This window comes from Malaclemys terrapin, chromosome 9 (genome assembly GCF_027887155.1).
Source record: "Malaclemys terrapin pileata isolate rMalTer1 chromosome 9, rMalTer1.hap1, whole genome shotgun sequence".
In the NCBI taxonomy this organism is placed as follows: Eukaryota; Metazoa; Chordata; order Testudines; family Emydidae; genus Malaclemys; species Malaclemys terrapin.
The window spans coordinates 11,786,714-11,804,234 of NC_071513.1; the positions used below are offsets into that span (position 1 = coordinate 11,786,714).

A 17,521-nucleotide genomic window follows, 5' to 3' on the forward strand; every position below is an offset into this window, starting at 1 on the left:
TTGCCCACTCCCCTAACCCTCACAGAAATTATCTCCCACACTAGTGAATTTTTGTCCAAAGGCTGCAATTATTATTAAATAAATAGGAAATAACAATAAAGAAACAAATGTGGAAAATGTGTATTTATACAGCAAAGTTGGCCATGGCCAACCATCCCCATCATATGCTACCCTTTCATTCAACTGCAGTTTACTGACCTAAAAGCCACAGAGGGGGCCCCTAGCAGTTATGAAACCTTCCATCCCGTCTAGGCCTCGACACAAGGCTTGGACTACAAGCCTTAAACCTGTGCTCCATACACAGCAGTCACTGAGCCTATCCCTGTGAGTCTCTACTGGTGGATGTTAATGTCCCATGGCAACAATTAACCCTAAATACCAAATGATAATCTGGGAATTTATAACCACCTCCATCCCCTCAATTTTGGCCCAAATGTCCAGGAAGAACCACATGAGGCCCTGAAGAGTAGCAGCAATGCTAATCACAAAAAGGTATGCAAATGCTATCTGAGTTTGTCCCAACGGAAAAGAAAATGGCAATATATTAGAAAAAACATGCATAACATGTCCATGTATTAAACCCTATAACCCACCAACTCCTCCCTCAGCACATTCGTAGGGGGGGAAATAATTGCTACAGCTGCAGGAACTGGCCCCACACCTTCCCCAGCAGCAGCCTACAGAGGGAAAGGTTAGTTCCACCTTCCATGCCAATCAGATGTCCCTTTGCCTCTGGGGCAGCCAATCACATGGCCAGACTCAAAGTTAGCCTGGGATTGGATGAGAAGGGCAAGGTACCCTGGGCATCTCCTTCAGGTGACCCTCAGCAACAATTTCCCAGCCATCATTGTGCTGTAAGGAAAGGGAGGAGCGTGGGCTGGAGTGGAGATGATGACAGCAATGATGACACTCTGCTCTAACAAGAGTCAAGCTGTGCAATTGTTCTTAATACAACGGGAATGGAAGAGCACAAGCAGGGGCGGGAGGTTTGTATAATTTTTGGTGGTGGCCAGAATGGGTCCAAGTCCCTTCCCCCTCCACACCTGCCTTGTAAGTCAATATATATATATATTTTACAATAATGTAAAAATGGACTGGAAACAGTAAGCGTTCAACAGTTTCCCTATATTGCACAATGTGGGGGGCTTGGAGGGATGAGGGCTCTGGCTGAGGATGAGGGCTATGGGGTGTGGGAGGGGCTCAGGGCTAGGGCAGAGAGTTGGGGTGCGGGGACTCTGGCTGTGGCTGAAGGGTTCACGGTGCAGGAGGGGGCTCAGGGTGGAGCAGAGGGTTGGGGTGTGGGAGGGGCTCAGGGCTATGGCAGAGGGTCGGGGTGCGGGGCTGAGGGGTTCACGGTGCAGGACAGGGCTCAGGGTGGAGCAGAGGGTTGGGGTGCAGGGGTGAGGGGTTCACAGTGCAGGAGGGGGCTCAGGGCTGGGACAGAGGATTGGGGTGTGGGGGGTGAGGGCTTTGGTGCAGGCTCTGGGGTGGGGTGGGGCTGCGGCTGAGGAGTTTGGGGTGCAGGCAGGCTGCCCCAGGGCTGGGGTCAGAGAAGAGGACTCCACAGTCCCCCCAGCCCTCTCCCCCCCCCGGCAGCAGTGAGCTCAGTGGGAGGGGACCCCCTCACCCTCCCAACAGCACACTCACCCGGCACTGGCACTGCATGTGCTCCTAGGGGCCGGGCCCCTCTCAGGTCCAGGAAGCCCCCTGGCTCCCCTGTGGTGGGTGCTGGTGGGTGGGGAGGGGCTGCCATCACGTGTGCGCCTCTTCCCCTCCTTCCTCTGCAGGCGGCAGCACAGTCGCCACCTCAGCCTGCCGCCAGCGCCGCTCCCTTTTGTAGCCGGCAGCAGCCAGCGAGGGAGCACCGAGCGGCAGGGCAGCCGCCCGCTGCCCAGGGCACAGGCAGGGACGCTCCGGGAGAGGCGCGCGGGACAGGGGAGAGACCCAGCCCTGAACATTGCTGGAGCACGGGCACCACGGGCCCATATAACTCGCCGTCCCTGAGCACAAGTGCAGAGGGTTCCTCCTATCGAGTGGAGACAGAATCCATGAGCCTGATCTGGCTTCCCTTGAAACACATGGGAGCTTTTATTGTCTTCAGTGCCGGCACAGCATAGTGGAGTTTCAAAGCATTGTACAAAAGTCCATAAATTATTGTCACCAACACTTTATACACGAGGAAACTGAAGCATAGAAAGGCGCGAGTGACATGCCCAAGGTCACATAGTGAGTTAGTGACAGACATGGCAACAGATCCCAAATCTCCTGACTCCTGCTCACTCCTGACAAATGAAGGTACATTCTGAGGGCCAGATCAGCAAACTAGTTGAGGATAATTGTCGAATTTACACCATTGGAGGATTGAACTTGTATTTGTATATTTTTTATGTGATTTATGCAAGTGTCTCTCATTATTATGCTTCATTGAGGTTTATTTTTATTTTCTGTTCCCCTCCCCCGCATTTTCTATTAGTTGATTCTGGAGCCTGGTGTGAAAAACTCTACTGTGCTACTGGGGCTGTATCACAATTGGTAGGAGTTGTCTAATGTAAGCAAAGGCAATAACAGTGGAGCCAGTGCAGTGCAAGGGGCTATTGTTTTCAGAGGAACAGAGCATGAAGACGAACAATGATTTGCTTCTGCAGAAGGGATTAAATTAAACAATTGCAAATCTAATAAAACTGGAAGGAAGCATGACATGACAGAGGAGGAATCGCTGGGACTGCTCTTATGAGGAAGGTGAGTGGGACTTGCCCTGAAGGAAAACTGAAATCCACTTTTATTAACTGTGAGCAAAGAGAGCCACACAAATCCAGGGGTCAGGCAAGTATGAATTTTGTGTGTAAATTCAGAGCTGAGATGTGAAACTGATCTATAAAAATGAGCCACAAGAAATCCTCCGATTGAGGGGGAATGGGAGTTATTTGAACACTGTGAAGTCTCCCAGGAGATGTATTCTCACTGGCGTGGTATTAATATGCATAAATGCAGTACACATGCACATACACTGTACAGGCAAATAGATAGTTTAGCACATGCAGACCACATGCATGGAAGTCCTTTATTAAAAGAACGGGGGGAAATCCTGACTTATCCGGCACATAAGCAGAGCAGCAAATAGCACGCAAACCATTTCTGCTGAACAGCCCATGGCGAAAGACAGCTGCCCCAGTCCTGGTTCCCCTGAAAACATGCCCAGAGATTGCTCCTCAGATCCTCCACTGCAGCAGCAGTGAATGCGGTTTGGCCAACGGGACAAGACACTTTCTTCCCATATGTAGGGTGACCAGACGTCCCGCCTCCCGTCCCCCATCAGTACTCGCAGTTCCTGCTGCTAACCGGATCCCTGCTTGCCAACCACCCGCCCACCGGCGGTGAAAACAATGGCTGACGATGTGGGTGGGTGTGCAAGTCTGGTGGCTGAGCGAAGCTGCAGCGTGTGGTGCCAGGCCGCTCCCCCTGCTGGTCTGTCAGCCCAGCTCTCTGCGGGCTGGCTCGTGGCCAGCAGGGCCCCACCCGCCGTCCCGTTTCTAGCCGGTGCTGGCTGCGCGCTGTGGTGGCTGGTGAGTGTGGGCAGGTGCCAGGCGGCAGCCGGTTACGTGTCACCTCTGCTGCCCATCAATCTGCCTTTCACGTGCTCCCCCTCTTGCTCTTCTCTCCCTGCTTTGCCCCTTCTACCGCCACCAGCCTCACTGTTCCTCCATATCCCCTCCAGCAGGGTGCATCCCGCTCCCAGCGCTGTGCGGAGAACCAGCCCCTGGTCGGAGCGCTCAGCTCACCAACAGCCTGGCCGGCAGGCTCCTTCCTTCCCCCACTGCCTCTGGCTGGGCTGGCGCCCTGGGAAAGCCCAAGGCCCTCCGGCCCGTGGCGCTGGCCAGGAGGAGCCGAGCCCTGCATGTGTCAAAGCCCCGCACAGCGCTGGCACGGGGGAGCCTCTCCACCCCCCAGCTAGCTCTGGAGTGGTGGGGGGAAAGCCATTTCTAGCCTGTTCGCACCCCGACCCTGCAGGCTCCACAGCGGCCCCCCGGGCAGGGGCTTAGCACCCTCTTCACCTGACCCCCCCACTGCCCTGGGCCCTGCCTGCAGGGAGTGCAGGGCTGCTCCATCCCCTAGGCACCCTCCCCCTGCAGTCAGGTTCCCTGGGCCCTGGTGCACAAATGCATCCTTAGGGCTTAACCCCTTCCTGCCCGCGCTGTAGCTGGAGGCGGCTGCGTTATGTCGGTGGCCAGCAGCAGCCCGGAGGTGTTAGCTGCCTTTTAACCAATTAGTAACGAAAGAAAAAAGCTAACCTTGTGTGAATCACATCATCATCATCGCTGCTGAGCAGTTCATCACTGGATGATGAATATTCTGCTACTGTGGAGAACAAGTTGGCACCGTCTTTCCCTTTGGCGACGAAGGCTGGACTCTGAATAAAGAAAACTCAATTGCATTTTCCCATTTGAGAATCCACTACAAAACCACAGGAGCAAGCAGCCATCTTATTCCATTTCTAGTTTATAAATAGTTACTGCAACTTTTAACTAAAACCCTTTATTAGGCAGATAATACTTCTGCACTACCCAACACGGGAGCTAGGTAGTACACAAAGAATAATGAGCTAAATCAAAATGACTGAATTACTCTAGTAACGGCGTGTGGTTAATTTTAACCAAGCTGTTAATTTTACGCTCAAACAGCTAACCACAATTTAGCAGGGTGAATGTTCACTAGTAGCATAAGCACCTTTCATCCAATCTTGGCTCTTTAAAAATGTTACTTTTGAATTTTGGGGCCAAGGTTAGGTTTAATCTCAATGATATTTAAGGGATGGGCTTTAATATCTGTGTAGAAAATGCTTGTATGGAGAGGTATTATGCACAGGAAAAACGAACCTCTCACTTTCATTTTACATGCACATCCCCCCAGGCTGTTTGGGGAAAGATTGGGCTTCAAAGAGCCTCGGCCCAACTGCCTACTTGGGCCAGTGGGTAAATGCCATAATTTAGCCCCAAACTGGAGCCCTTGGCCTCTACTGAGTCTGCTAATGTGGACACTTAGTGCTAATTGTGATGGTGGTTTTGATAATGTGGTTACAAGTCTACTGGGAGATGAAGTGAGACCCTCATTTATCTACCAATGATACTTCTATGGCTCCCATTACTGCAGTACCTGAGCCTCACACAATCTTTAATGTATTTGTCCTTAGACACCCCTCTGAGATAGAGAAGTGCTACTATCCCCCTTCGTAAGGATGGGAAGCTGAGACACAGAGTGACTGTGACACTTGCCCAAGGTCATACAAGGATAAAAACCTGGTTCTCTGGTGTCCCAGGCTTTTGCCCTAAGCACTGGGCCATCCTTCCTCTCCACCAAACCTGTCTTACACAGACCACCGAACAGCTAGCTGACCTTGGCTGCTACAGTCTTGCTCTAGATTTGACCCGGTCTCTGGCTATGCATTCCTCCAAGCCATCTAGGGCCTTCCCTGCAACTTTTAAAATACCAAACATTCCATGTATGGTCTCTTGCTCAGGGCATGCTAGCTCCGGTTAACTGAATCGATGGACAAACACCCAACTTTCCAAGGCTGAACTAATAAAAAAAAGGAAGGAACAGAGGTCACGCTTTATATTAAAGGCCCATTTATATACAGCTCCTGAAGGGTTAATACATTATTAAGCGTGTTACAGCCATAAGTGGTAGGTGATCAGAGAGTTATAAGGACAGCAGTAGATTGTGCTATAGTGGGTTATACGCTCTGCCTAGGAATAGCCTGTTGACTTGTTGGACTCTATAACAATTAGTTAATCACTAATTAAAACGTCAATTGCATATTTATACCGTTTATACATGTACCCTTACTAGAAAGGGTGACCAAAACCAAAACAATGTCGGCAGTAAAAGAACCTACTGAAAACTGAGCAGGGCGAGGAACATTTTCAGACTTCTTACACTGCTGCGGGTGGTTCTGGGACAGCGGGCTCTCTGCCTTGGACGATCCTTGATTCCCCAAAAGGAGAGTTGTAGAGAGAAACATTAAACATGTGGCACATACAACACATACACCGGACAATCCTTCAACACGTGCACAGGCCTCCTTGGCTCGCATTGTATCGTTTTCTCTTTTATGGAAAGGGAAGCCTTCCTTTGATTGCTCAGGGTGAGCCCCCCCGCAGCCCTGCAGGGCTATGGAAGTCCCAAACACAGCTAATATTGATGCATTTCTGCTGCCTAAGGAGGAGACCAGCAGAGCCAATTGGCTCACACAAACGCTGTGTACCTTGGAAAAGCAGCAGCTCTGTGAATGAGAAGAGTGGGGAAAGTGGACATGCCAGGGTTGGGGCCAACAGGTCGGCGTAACCCTTTTAAACAGCTCATCACATTAGTGGTTCCTCGGCGCATTCCACAGCAGTGGGTGCCGCCCAGCTGTGCTCCACTGATTGCAGGCCAAAGCAGAGGATGGAAACCCTGAGCCCCAAACCACACGTGCACGTTTTCCTGAGCACTTCAAATAATGGTTGAGCAGAAACATCACAGAGGGCCCAATCCTGTAAACCAGCATTCGGGTAAGTATCCCACTAATGTCAATGGCTCTCCTCCCATGAGTAAAGGGGAGTCAAGCCCCACATTTTTAAGAATATCTTATGACATTTTGCCACTGTCCAAAATTCAGAGCTCTCATCTCTCTCCGAATTCAGTCCCCTGTGCAAGCCAAGGTATGTTCACACTGAAAGCGCAGGTGCGATTGTCGCATGGGTAGGCATACCTGTGCTAGATTTCCCCTCGCTAGCATGGGTAATCATAGCAGGGTGGTGGCATGGGCTAGCATCCAAACTACAAACCTGCTGGGGAGGGTGGGTACGTCTCAGGCACCTAGCCTGCCCTGAAGCCTGTGCCGCCACGTCTTCCGTCCAAGCTCGATTAAAGCTGGCGTGGGTATGCCTCCCTGTGCTCCAATCAAACCTTCACTTGCAGGGTAGACATAGCCATAGAAGACAGAGTTAGGGTGTGTAAAACTGCACTGCTCCCTCTGCTAAAAGCAGAGATTTCCCCCTCCTTGGCTGGTGCAGGAAGAGCCCCCCTTGGAAAGTCACTGTTCAGGTCTTGCTTCTCTTTATTCTTTGGCAGTAATAAGCCATGTCAGCACTTCTCCTGGCACAGATTGCTGGCTTAGCTGTGCTGTCTAACACATTGTGTATGTGGGGTGGGGGGGAAGGGGGAGGGGAAGTAGCCAAGGCTCCTCCCTTTCCCCACCCATGCCTGGCTACTTCCCAAGCAGCTACATAGGAAGGGCAGAATTGTCCAGGATCGCTGCTGTCCTTCTCCACATACGGACTAATGATGCAACTGGCCCATGAAAGGAAGTACGTGGGCACCTTATTACCCCTTACTCCTCTGCACCGGCATGCAAGGCAGCTCACAACTCAGCTCCTTGCTTAGTAACTTACTACATGACCGGTCCCATTGCTATCTGCGGGACTACTTGCCGAGCTAGGCATTGCTCAGTGACAGTAAGGATGGCTGAATCTGGCCCATACATATTAGGACTCAATAATCCAGGCAGTTATTTCTGTATTTACATCATTTTATTATAATCACTATATGGATTTAAGCGTTTTCTAAATCTGTTTTGATTCAGAACTCATTACTAGTCACTGAGTGTTTAAAGCAACTAGGCTGCTATATTAGTTTAAATGTATTTATAGCCCTTAAACATCTAATACACTGTTCCTTTGGATTTGAGAAAATAAAACTTTTTCCTGAATACCACATATCTAGCTGTAATTCAATTACACTTAAGAACCCAAGGAGACAGTTTAAACCACTGGGGAGCTTTTTTATTCTTTCCACGGCCAGTGAGGTTTTCATTTCCCCTTACCAGAACAGCACAGGCGTTACATATCAGACAGAGACGGTAGAGCAGAGTTGGGTTGCTGCACGATTGCTTATTGCTAAACTATTACTTAAACGTAAAATGACAGAGAAGCAGAAGAAAAACAAGGTCGAATCATTTGAAAGTGTGGTTTGGATTTTTCTTGAAGCAAAGTTTCCTACATCTTATGACAATTTAAAGCAAAGTTTGCTTGAATGTGTGACTGCAATAAATATGCAATTCGGCCTTCATTTGTCAAGCGTTTGTAAATTAACATGAACATCACTTTAAAAATAAATTTTTCTTTAAATTCCATATTATTATGAACTGTATTTCTAAGACCATGGTATTAGCCTTAAAACCGATGGAAACCCCAACGATTTTCCCTGCCTTAGTAGTCATTTACATAGTGCACAGTGGGTGTCAAATGCTACCATTTTGCAGAGAGCTACACAAGCAGTGGTGAGCTAGGCTTAATATATGTAACTGGTATATATATTATAAGAATTATAATATCCTGGGACCAACACGTCTACAACAACACATGAAATTATAATATATTTAGGAGTAATTAGAGAGGAAAAAGGCTGTCTACTTCCCCTTCAGTGCCCCTGCCTGCTGGTGCTTCAAGCCACATATTTAAGAGGAATCTGAGTTTGTACTGCCATGCATTTGCATGAACTAACATAACCCAAGCGAGCTATGCAGGTCTTCATTCACAAGTAGTGATGCAAAGCTTAGAACCCACCACACATTTTGGTTACTCTACATGTGGTTGTCTCCATCTAATAATTTGCTTTCGTCCCTCTTTAAAAGTTTCACTATAGTTTTCAATAAATTATAATCTACCAAAGGAATGTTTCATAAGATGCTGAATGGGGAATCTCACGTCTTTCCCAGCCAAAGCAATAATGGAGTGCAGAAATGTTAATGCATAACAGCTGCTAAACTGTATCATCTCATTAGCTAGCAATCAAATAAAGTAGTAAAGGTCATGAAGAAAAACTCCGGTGAGTTACCCTTAGTATAGCGTTAGGCCAACGTACCCATAACACCAGATCTACCGACTTTCAACAGTACTAGTGAATAAAAAGACATTGATTTTGTTTTTCACCTCCTAATTGAGACAGTTTATTACATTTTCCGTCTGGGAACATGCTCACAGTCAGTTTTGCACTCAAAAAAGGAACTGTTTCTATTTTAACTCCGTGCTTGCAACACAGACCATACAATCCAGAAAGCAATCCAAACCATGGCACTAAAAGCCATGCAGTGAACACAAATATAAATTTTGACATCTTGGACTCAACATGTACCAGATTTCAAGGCATAGGAACGTTACACATTTTGATTGATAAATCATTGACCTAAGAATCACCTGAGGTTGGTCTTTTGCTGAGATGAGATCCCATCTCCCATTGCCTGCTGCCAGGAGAGCTGCTGCTGCTGTTTAGTTTCAAAGCATGTCCCCCCGGGGATGACTGCTGCACGTTACTAAACACAAAGACAAAAATCATATCAGAATATTTTGCATTTCTGTTTCTGGGCCTCAGAGCACTTACAGACCTTACTGAATCAGCCTCAGAACACCCCCCGGGGAGGTAGGTATTATTACCTCCATTTGCAAACAGAGAACTGAATACACAGGAAGATAAAGGACTTGCCTAGGGTCAAAATGTGGAATTCCTGACTCCAAACACTGTGATTTAACTACTAGCCCATGTCTCCTTTTTGCATTGCATCCTATAATTCTTAAAGAGAGCACACTTAGTAATGAAGCTATTGGCAGAAACACCACAAGTCACAGCTAAATGGCATATATGCAGAGTCAGAGACAGAAACTAGGAGCCTCAGTGCCAAAACCCACCAACCTCTACCCCCTGCCCACAGTGTGACACATGTAGGTCTGATTCTCCATTAGCCTGCTCCCATGACGTCATTTACACCAGTGCCAAGTGGGTGCTAGCAAAGCTGCATTGAAGGGTTTTACACCCACTTTTGCGCTGGTGTGAAGGATGGCACCATATGCAGGGCAATGGAGAGTCAGGCCCACTGAGTTGTATTCATTGTGCTCCAACTACTGGACCAAATGAGAGTACTCACAACATTCAGCATCACGCCCTGCATATGAATTTGCAGGATCAGGCCCTTACATATTATCAGTGCAGTTAGGGACTGATAATATGATGAGATTAAAATTATGCTGACGCAAAAAGAGAAGCAGAGCCACACGCAGGTTTTATCTGCGTTCAAATCACACATGTAAACTGTTAAGAGGAGAAATGTGAGTGGGTTTAGAAGCTGCTTTAAGGTTCAAGGTCAGAAAATTTGGCTGGGTACTTTGTGGGCAAGTTGGCTCAGAAGAGGGAATAATTGTAACTGCCATTAAATGAAGTATGAACCGACGTTGACAGTGGAGTTCCTGAAGTTATGGCTTTGATTTTAATGAGCTGGCTTCAGTTTTGCTGTTGATAATAAATCAACATTAGTTTAAGCACAAAACACAGAGGAGCTTACCTTGAAGGACATCTCTGATGGCCAAGATGATCCCTGCTGTAAAATTTAGAGGTTGTTCTTTCTGGAACCTTAAAGATTTAACCAAATGTTTCAGTTCACTACTCTGATATCATATACTCAGTTAATAATCCCAATGTATGCCCTGCACAAATACAAGACAGACTAAAACACATACAAGAAAAATGCTCCAGTGGGACATTCTGGGAATGTGTCTTTTTCTTGGAAACGACATTATGGCCGGGTCAGTTTTTGTAGTGAATGGGGGAAATACAGTTCTGGTCACATAAATGTTGTTCCTGTCCAGGGACAACCAGCTTACAGGATGAATTACCTTAAATTGCTACAAAAAACACCCACCCACCCACCCAGGAGGCAGTAGAACATATATATGCAAATATCCAGCACTTGTACATAGGGGTTTTGGCTAAAAAAGGAACAACAAATCCTTTTAATGATGTGAACTAATAATCTAGCTCTGTAGTGTAACTAGATTCTTCAAAGCCGGGACGGGAGGTTGGGGGAGCAGGGAGGAAAGAAACCTAAATAATTGGTCTTGCTAAGTAAGTACAACTCTACCCCGATATAATGCGACCCGATATAACACAAATTCGGATAGAACGCGGTAAAGCAGCGCTCCAGGGGGCGGGGCTGCGCACTCTGGCGGATCAAAGCAAGTTCGATATAATGTGGTTTCACCTATAACGCGGTAAGATTTTTTGGCTCCCGAGGATACTGTTATATCAGGGTAGAGGTATATCTATAGATATATTACATGTACTGACATACATAGCACTCACTCAGTTAGACCAGATATTATTATATTTACCCAAATCCATGTTTTTACATTATCCTTTCCAGATTAGCAAGATCTCTTCAGCCCCATAACCAATGTTGAACTCCTGGGCGATTTTACTAATATCCGATCAGTCTATTCTAACCCATGTGTAAAGATGCAGTAAAAAGAAGGGAGTGCCAGAATTACAAGGTGAAATCCTGGCTTCACTGAAGTCAGTGGGAGTTTTGCCAAGATTTTACACATAACCCCTTCATCAGCGTGTTGGGTTTAATCTGCAATAGCCATTCTTAGCAACTGTAAATGAACTGTAGATTAAGAAATGGATAGTGAGATGGGGGGAAAAAAACAGCAGGTTTCAGATCTGCATCAAGGGGAGAATTAATCTGTCATGTGCCCATCACTGTGGTATCAAGGCACATGTGTAAGTTCTGGTCATGTGTATGGGGGTAAAGGACCTTATTCAATGCTTAATGAAGCAAGTCAATGGAATGAATCCCACGGACTTCAGTGGAGCTGAATTAGGCACTATTAATAATGTCCAGCTGAAAGATATACCCCTTCAGTTTCCAGTACCTTTGGAGGCTGCTCTTCATTTTGACAAACGTTCCAGAATACATCATCCTGTCCTGGGCTCGTTGGTGTTATCACCATGTCTGACAGTGAACTGCTGTGGTATACGTCTCTACTGGTCCGGAGGTTTTCACTCTTCAAACAAATGAAGTGTATGTCAAACGCTATCCCCCAGCCAGTAGAATCACTCTACAAACACTACCACCACCGCACTATTGGTCTAGCCAGGTATTTGGCAAAGCAGACATATTGCATTAAATAAGGACCACTGGATCATGAATACAGTCTTATTTATCTTTACCATTGTAAAGGAACTTATTTATTTTCAGGATGTGGTGTACCAAGATTTCATGATAATGGGTACCATAAAATATATTGCCAGTAAAAAATTCTTATATTTCACATTCACGCTCAAAAAAAAAAAAACCCCATAAAAGCTAATATTTCATTAGTAGTACATGGCCAACTGCTTAACTGGATGGTATAAAACATATGCTGCAAATCAAACAGATTTTGAAATGAATATTTCATGCAAGAATTAATTTCAAGTATGCATGTTGCATATAAAGCAATCAAATACTCCTATTTTTCAGAGTGAAGTATTGCAGACGTGTTTCCCAAAATGTAACTAACAGTTTTTTTCCCAAGAGCTGTACAAATTAAAGACGAGACCAAGCCATGAATCAGATTTGAAACAAAAATTTCACCAAAGCTCAGGGAGAATCAAATCAAGGGGTGCCAATTTGGGCCCATGTCTGTTTAAAAAAAGCTCCCTGATAAAAGCAGGTTGTTGTATTTGACCAGCAGCTGTCCTGAACTGGCAAGAAAATATTCTCGCCTATGCTCTTCATTCTCAATGGAAGAATGTTTAAAGACTTCAAACTCAAACTTTCAGAAGAACCAAATACTCAGCATTTGCTACTTAGGGTTTCTGGCTAAGAAAAAAAAATCCTTTTGAGTTCTATAAAAACAATTAATCTAGCTCCGCAGTGTAACTAGACTCATCTGTCGGGTGAAAAAAAACAAAAAAGTCAACTGTGATGATTGTCTCTGAAAAGAGCAAGCTTCTTGGATTCAAGAAAAGAATAAGGGAGAATATCTGGCAATGATGTTGTGTGAGCTGGGTCCATCCAGAGGAATTTCTATGTAGCAATCCATTTGGCGTTGTTAGTAATATCAGAGAGATGCCTGCAGCTATAATCTCTCATGCTGTTATCCTGTCAGATCTTACATGCTAAGCATGGCAGGAGCTCTCCAGAGAACATCTAGGTATTGTAGGAAGTGCTATTAGTTATTCATTAGTTGACATTCTTCCCTCTGATTCAGGATTGAAGCAATGCCCAAGCATGCTAACATCTTGCTGCCTCCTTTCAAGGTACCTCCTTTCAAAAGCACTATAAAACCAGGATCACTTCCAGTCCTTAAAGATACCATTGCAATTTTTTATGAGAATAAAGGTGCTAAACCTGTATCCTAACCAAATTACATGTTGCCTCTTAAAATCCCACTGTGAATTCAGTGGGAATTTCTTGTCCCAAACTGCTACAGTGTGTTGCTATGCTCAGTTAAACAGCTGCTGTGGTTCATTCCAGAGGTAGCCACAGTTCAATGATGAGTGAAGTTTCTTTACACATTTTTTCTATACAATACCTCATAGTGGTATTTTACTGACTAATTAACTGAAGTCTGTAAAATTTTTTTTACAATGCTCAGTAGAAAGATACTATAAACAGAGGTGATTATTCTTTACTTAATATTTCATTAATTTTCAAGGAGCAATACTGTAATTTATAAAAAAAATACAAGTAAAACAAATAACTAAGAACTAGGCACAGAATTTCAGTAACATAATGTATTATGATTCTGAAGTCTTTTCTTTATAACCCAACCTGGACTAATTACTTTACGGGAACAATAGGTCCTCATTAAGATTCCTTAACAAATATTGAAAGGAACAAAGTATAAAAGAAAAGTAAGCAAATCCCAGTTTATACTTTCCAGTCTTGGATAGGAAAACCAGATGCAGGACACAGTTTTATCTATTTCATCTGCTTAGAGATTCAAGGTGCTTTATCTCAGTCTTGGGGGGATAAGTTAGGTTGACTCTCTTTGGAGTAAATAGCTTTATCAGCAGTTAGAACATCTAATGATTTATTTTTCCAGCTTGCGTCCTTTCATTTTGACCAAAATAACTTTTTTGCCCTCCATGATTGCTACTAATAATAGTCTTTATTTAACCAAAATTATTTGTGGCTGCAAGTTGTTCCCTAAACTGGTGTAACCTGGGGATAGGTATGGGTTTTATAACCAGTATGTTATCAATACACAGGAACATTTTTCTCCATCTTCTCCTAGGCCCTGCGGCAACAAAGTACTTAAGTATGTGCCTAAATTTAAGCATGCAAGTCAAGGGGACTACTCCTGTGCTTAAAATTAGGCACATGCCTAACTGCTTTGCTGAATCAGGGTCCCAGTGACTGGACAAATCCAACCATGTGCTCTAAGGGTGAAATCTACTCCTGTGCAGATAGCTAGCCCAAGGCTAACATAGCATTCAGGTCCCACTTATGAACAATGAGTGAAAGTCTGGCCCCTCTGAAGTCTAAGGGAGTTTTGCCACTGACTTCTATGGAGCCAGAATTACATCCTATAAATCAAAAGCAGTGGCACCCTGGGGTATTGGTGATAACTCGGAATCCATCATCCTGTGACATCTTCTGCAAACCAGAACCTAACAGAGCTTAAGTAGGACTTGTCCTGGGTCTTTGTACAATGGTGGATGTCACACTAAGCCCTATAGTTAATACTGCATCTCCTTGCGCTTGTCCGAACAAAATTGTTTTTACAGGGAAAAGCTCTGTTGATGATTTTGAATTAAATAGAGCTCAATCTCCTACGGTTTTTATTATAAGCAAAAGTGAGGGCATCCCATCCACTCCTAACCCCTGAGGTTTCCCTGTGGGTTTCAGAAAGATGCACTGGGACCAAAGAATGGATCCTAACTGAGTTGAGGGAATAGGCTCTTTGCTGCATGTGAATTATGACAGAAGAGGACATAACACTCAGCAGTAAGGCCATCCTTGTTTGAAAAAGATTCCAGAGGGGGAATACAAGACACACTGGATTGCTTTGTGAGGACAGCCCTAATAACATTTTGGTGTGCATCCACAGGCGTTCCTAGATACTATCCACATGTTGTCATAGGATGGCATAAAGAAGGGGATTTTTTTAAATTACTGGTATCTTTGTTGCAGAGCTTGGATCAATTCATGATTTAACGCACAGCTGATTATTTTAATATAGCCAACTTTCTGGTTCTAATTTGGCAAAAAAGTAGGACATTAATAGTGTTCTATAAATTTTAATGTATACAACTGAGAAAATATGTCCAACAAATCCTTACAGGTGAACCGCAAAGCCAATGAAAACTGAGTTCATCACAGATTTGTGCACTAAATTTTTCCATGAACCCAGCTGTGGGAAACAGCAAGAGGGGAAATATGTGATTTTTTTTAAAATAAGTCTCAGGCACCACATTATTCTGAAGATTACCCAGAATGCATCACAGATAATCATGGGGCTTCATTCACCACAGCTTTGCACCTTATCGTATGCAAAGTGAGTGAAGAGTGGGTGGAAAATGTAACCATTAGGATGTGGTAATGTTTTACACCAACATTGCATGGGTGTACACGACTACACAAAGCGCAAGGCACTTCCAAATCAGGCTCTCTGTGTCTTAGTGGTTGTGATGAGATTTCTTTTTTAATCATTTGGATATAGGTAAAGTGTCACTTGATCTCACAGAGTCTGATCTATGACAACATACAGCCCCTACTCTGACTTTTCAAAGCCTGGATAGTGGTACTTCAACACACACATCTGGGATTAATTCAGTTTTTGTATTAGTTTTACAGTTTACTTTTAAGTCAATGGTATTATATTTTGAGAAACAAATGAACTTTACCCCTCTATACTTAGTTTTACCAGTCTATGTCTCTGAGTCTTGTATGCTGCAGATGACTGACTGGTCTCTGAGCCATCTTTTACCATAAGCACATGTGGCAAGAATGCATTGGTTCATTTCACCTTGCCCCAAAATGCTAAATTATAGTGTGTACATTCATATGATTCACAAAAGGAATGAAAACACAAAACTCATTTTCTTCTTGAGACTAATGGCAAAACTAAAAGTTTTTGATGTAAGAGAAGGATTCTTACACAGTATGGCTTTTTGGAAACCATGTGTAGATATAATTTCTGCCTTTGATACAGGAATCTTTAAGCCAACTTCCAGTTTTAGGACAGTTACGTTAGTATACAGAGTCAAATAGCAGAGATTTGGGCAACTCACACGGGGCAGAAGCTGTAAGGATAGGAGTAAAAAATAGGTATATGGATGAGTGTCATGAGAACAAGGAAGGAAAAATCAAAAGGATCATGGAAAAGTTACAGCAATGGTTCCTGGCCAAGCAAAGTGAAGTACAGTGTGGAATACAACCTGAGAGGTGAGGGGAAAGAGGATGAACTGTGCCTAAGTTGGTCTCACACTTTAAGAAAATAACCGCACACACACACAAACAAACACAAAAGAGATGCCTCTCCAGAGACGGCGGTATTAGTTCAGGAAAGCTGGGGCCTGAAGCAGGAACAGCAGATGACAGCAACAGCAATAGAAAACAAGAAGTGTGTGGTCCACATCTTAATTTGAGAAGTCTTTCAGGGTTATGACTGTGAAAAAATTATTCTGGAAATTGTGAAACCCGCTACAGTAGTGGAAAGTGGCAGCTTCTTGGTGCCCTTTGGGATGCTGTTTAGAACTTGGGTCCTGGGCCTGGGAAGAACCTGTATGCATGTGTGGTGTCCCAGTGAATGGACCTATACTAACTATCCTCTAGGTGTGAAGGTGTAAGAGAAAGCTGGTGTCCCACTTGGCTCCCTGGAGATTTTAGGGGATTTATAAGGCTTCTAGGTCAAATCCCCTACTTCTTCCAGGGTGAGGCAAATCTTCGGCCAATGAGGGGAGAACACAGAGAAAACTCAGCAAGAGGAACTCCACAGATCTTCCAGGCGCCACACGGGAGCAAAATCTGACCCTACATGGATAACTATTCCTCATTCCACCTCCGTGTGCTTTCAGAATATTTCACAAGGTTGGCAACAATTTCGCCAGTGTCAAGGCCTTCAGGGATCTCCACCTTTTTCACTTGTTCTGTAAAGTGTCATGTACCATTCTGGTGCTATATAAATAATACAGAATAAATTCCTTCCATAGGAAATAAAACAGCATAGTTGGTTCAGGCTTTTTGTGACACATGTAAGAGTGACATCAGAGAGTCTGTGCAGTCAAGCATCAACATATCTGAAATTAGCTGTTATCTAGCCCTAATCTGCAATGTAGACCTAATCTGCATATAATCCCATTTATAATTCATCAGGAAAGGATGTATCAACAAATTCTTAGGGCTAGATTGTCACAGCCCTTAGTCAGCTGTGCCAGGGGGGTCAGAGGGAGGAAGGCCTCTTTTACCTCCTCTGCTGAGACTGCAGTTGACTTAAGTGAGGCCATGATTTCACCCCATGTTTTACATACTGCTTATGGAATAACGATACTTTACCTGCGCTAGCACTGCTCTTTGCAAAGCTGGGGTGCAAGGACTAGAACTACTGCCAGAACCTAGTCTAGTATGTGGCGTGGCTTCATGTCCAAGAACTGCTGCCCAGTTGAGATGAGTCTGCATCCCATCATTTTTCTTCTTTCTGTCCTCGGCCTGAAAACAAGA

The 17,521-nt window shown here is 44.8% G+C and overlaps 1 protein-coding gene across 1 annotated transcript in view; it reads right to left on the minus strand.

Moving 5' to 3' along the window:
• The window catches only part of NRK (Nik related kinase), a 126,928-nt gene that overhangs the window by 30,156 nt on the left and 79,251 nt on the right, over positions 1-17,521 (minus strand). Inside the window, exons 15-20 of the mRNA XM_054039718.1 lie at positions 17,357-17,509; positions 11,742-11,873; positions 10,373-10,440; positions 9,234-9,349; positions 5,894-5,982; positions 4,290-4,408 (exon numbers count right to left, since the gene is read on the minus strand). Coding sequence (XP_053895693.1) covers positions 4,290-4,408; positions 5,894-5,982; positions 9,234-9,349; positions 10,373-10,440; positions 11,742-11,873; positions 17,357-17,509 — 677 coding nt within the window. The remainder of the gene's footprint in view (positions 1-4,289; positions 4,409-5,893; positions 5,983-9,233; positions 9,350-10,372; positions 10,441-11,741; positions 11,874-17,356; positions 17,510-17,521) is intronic.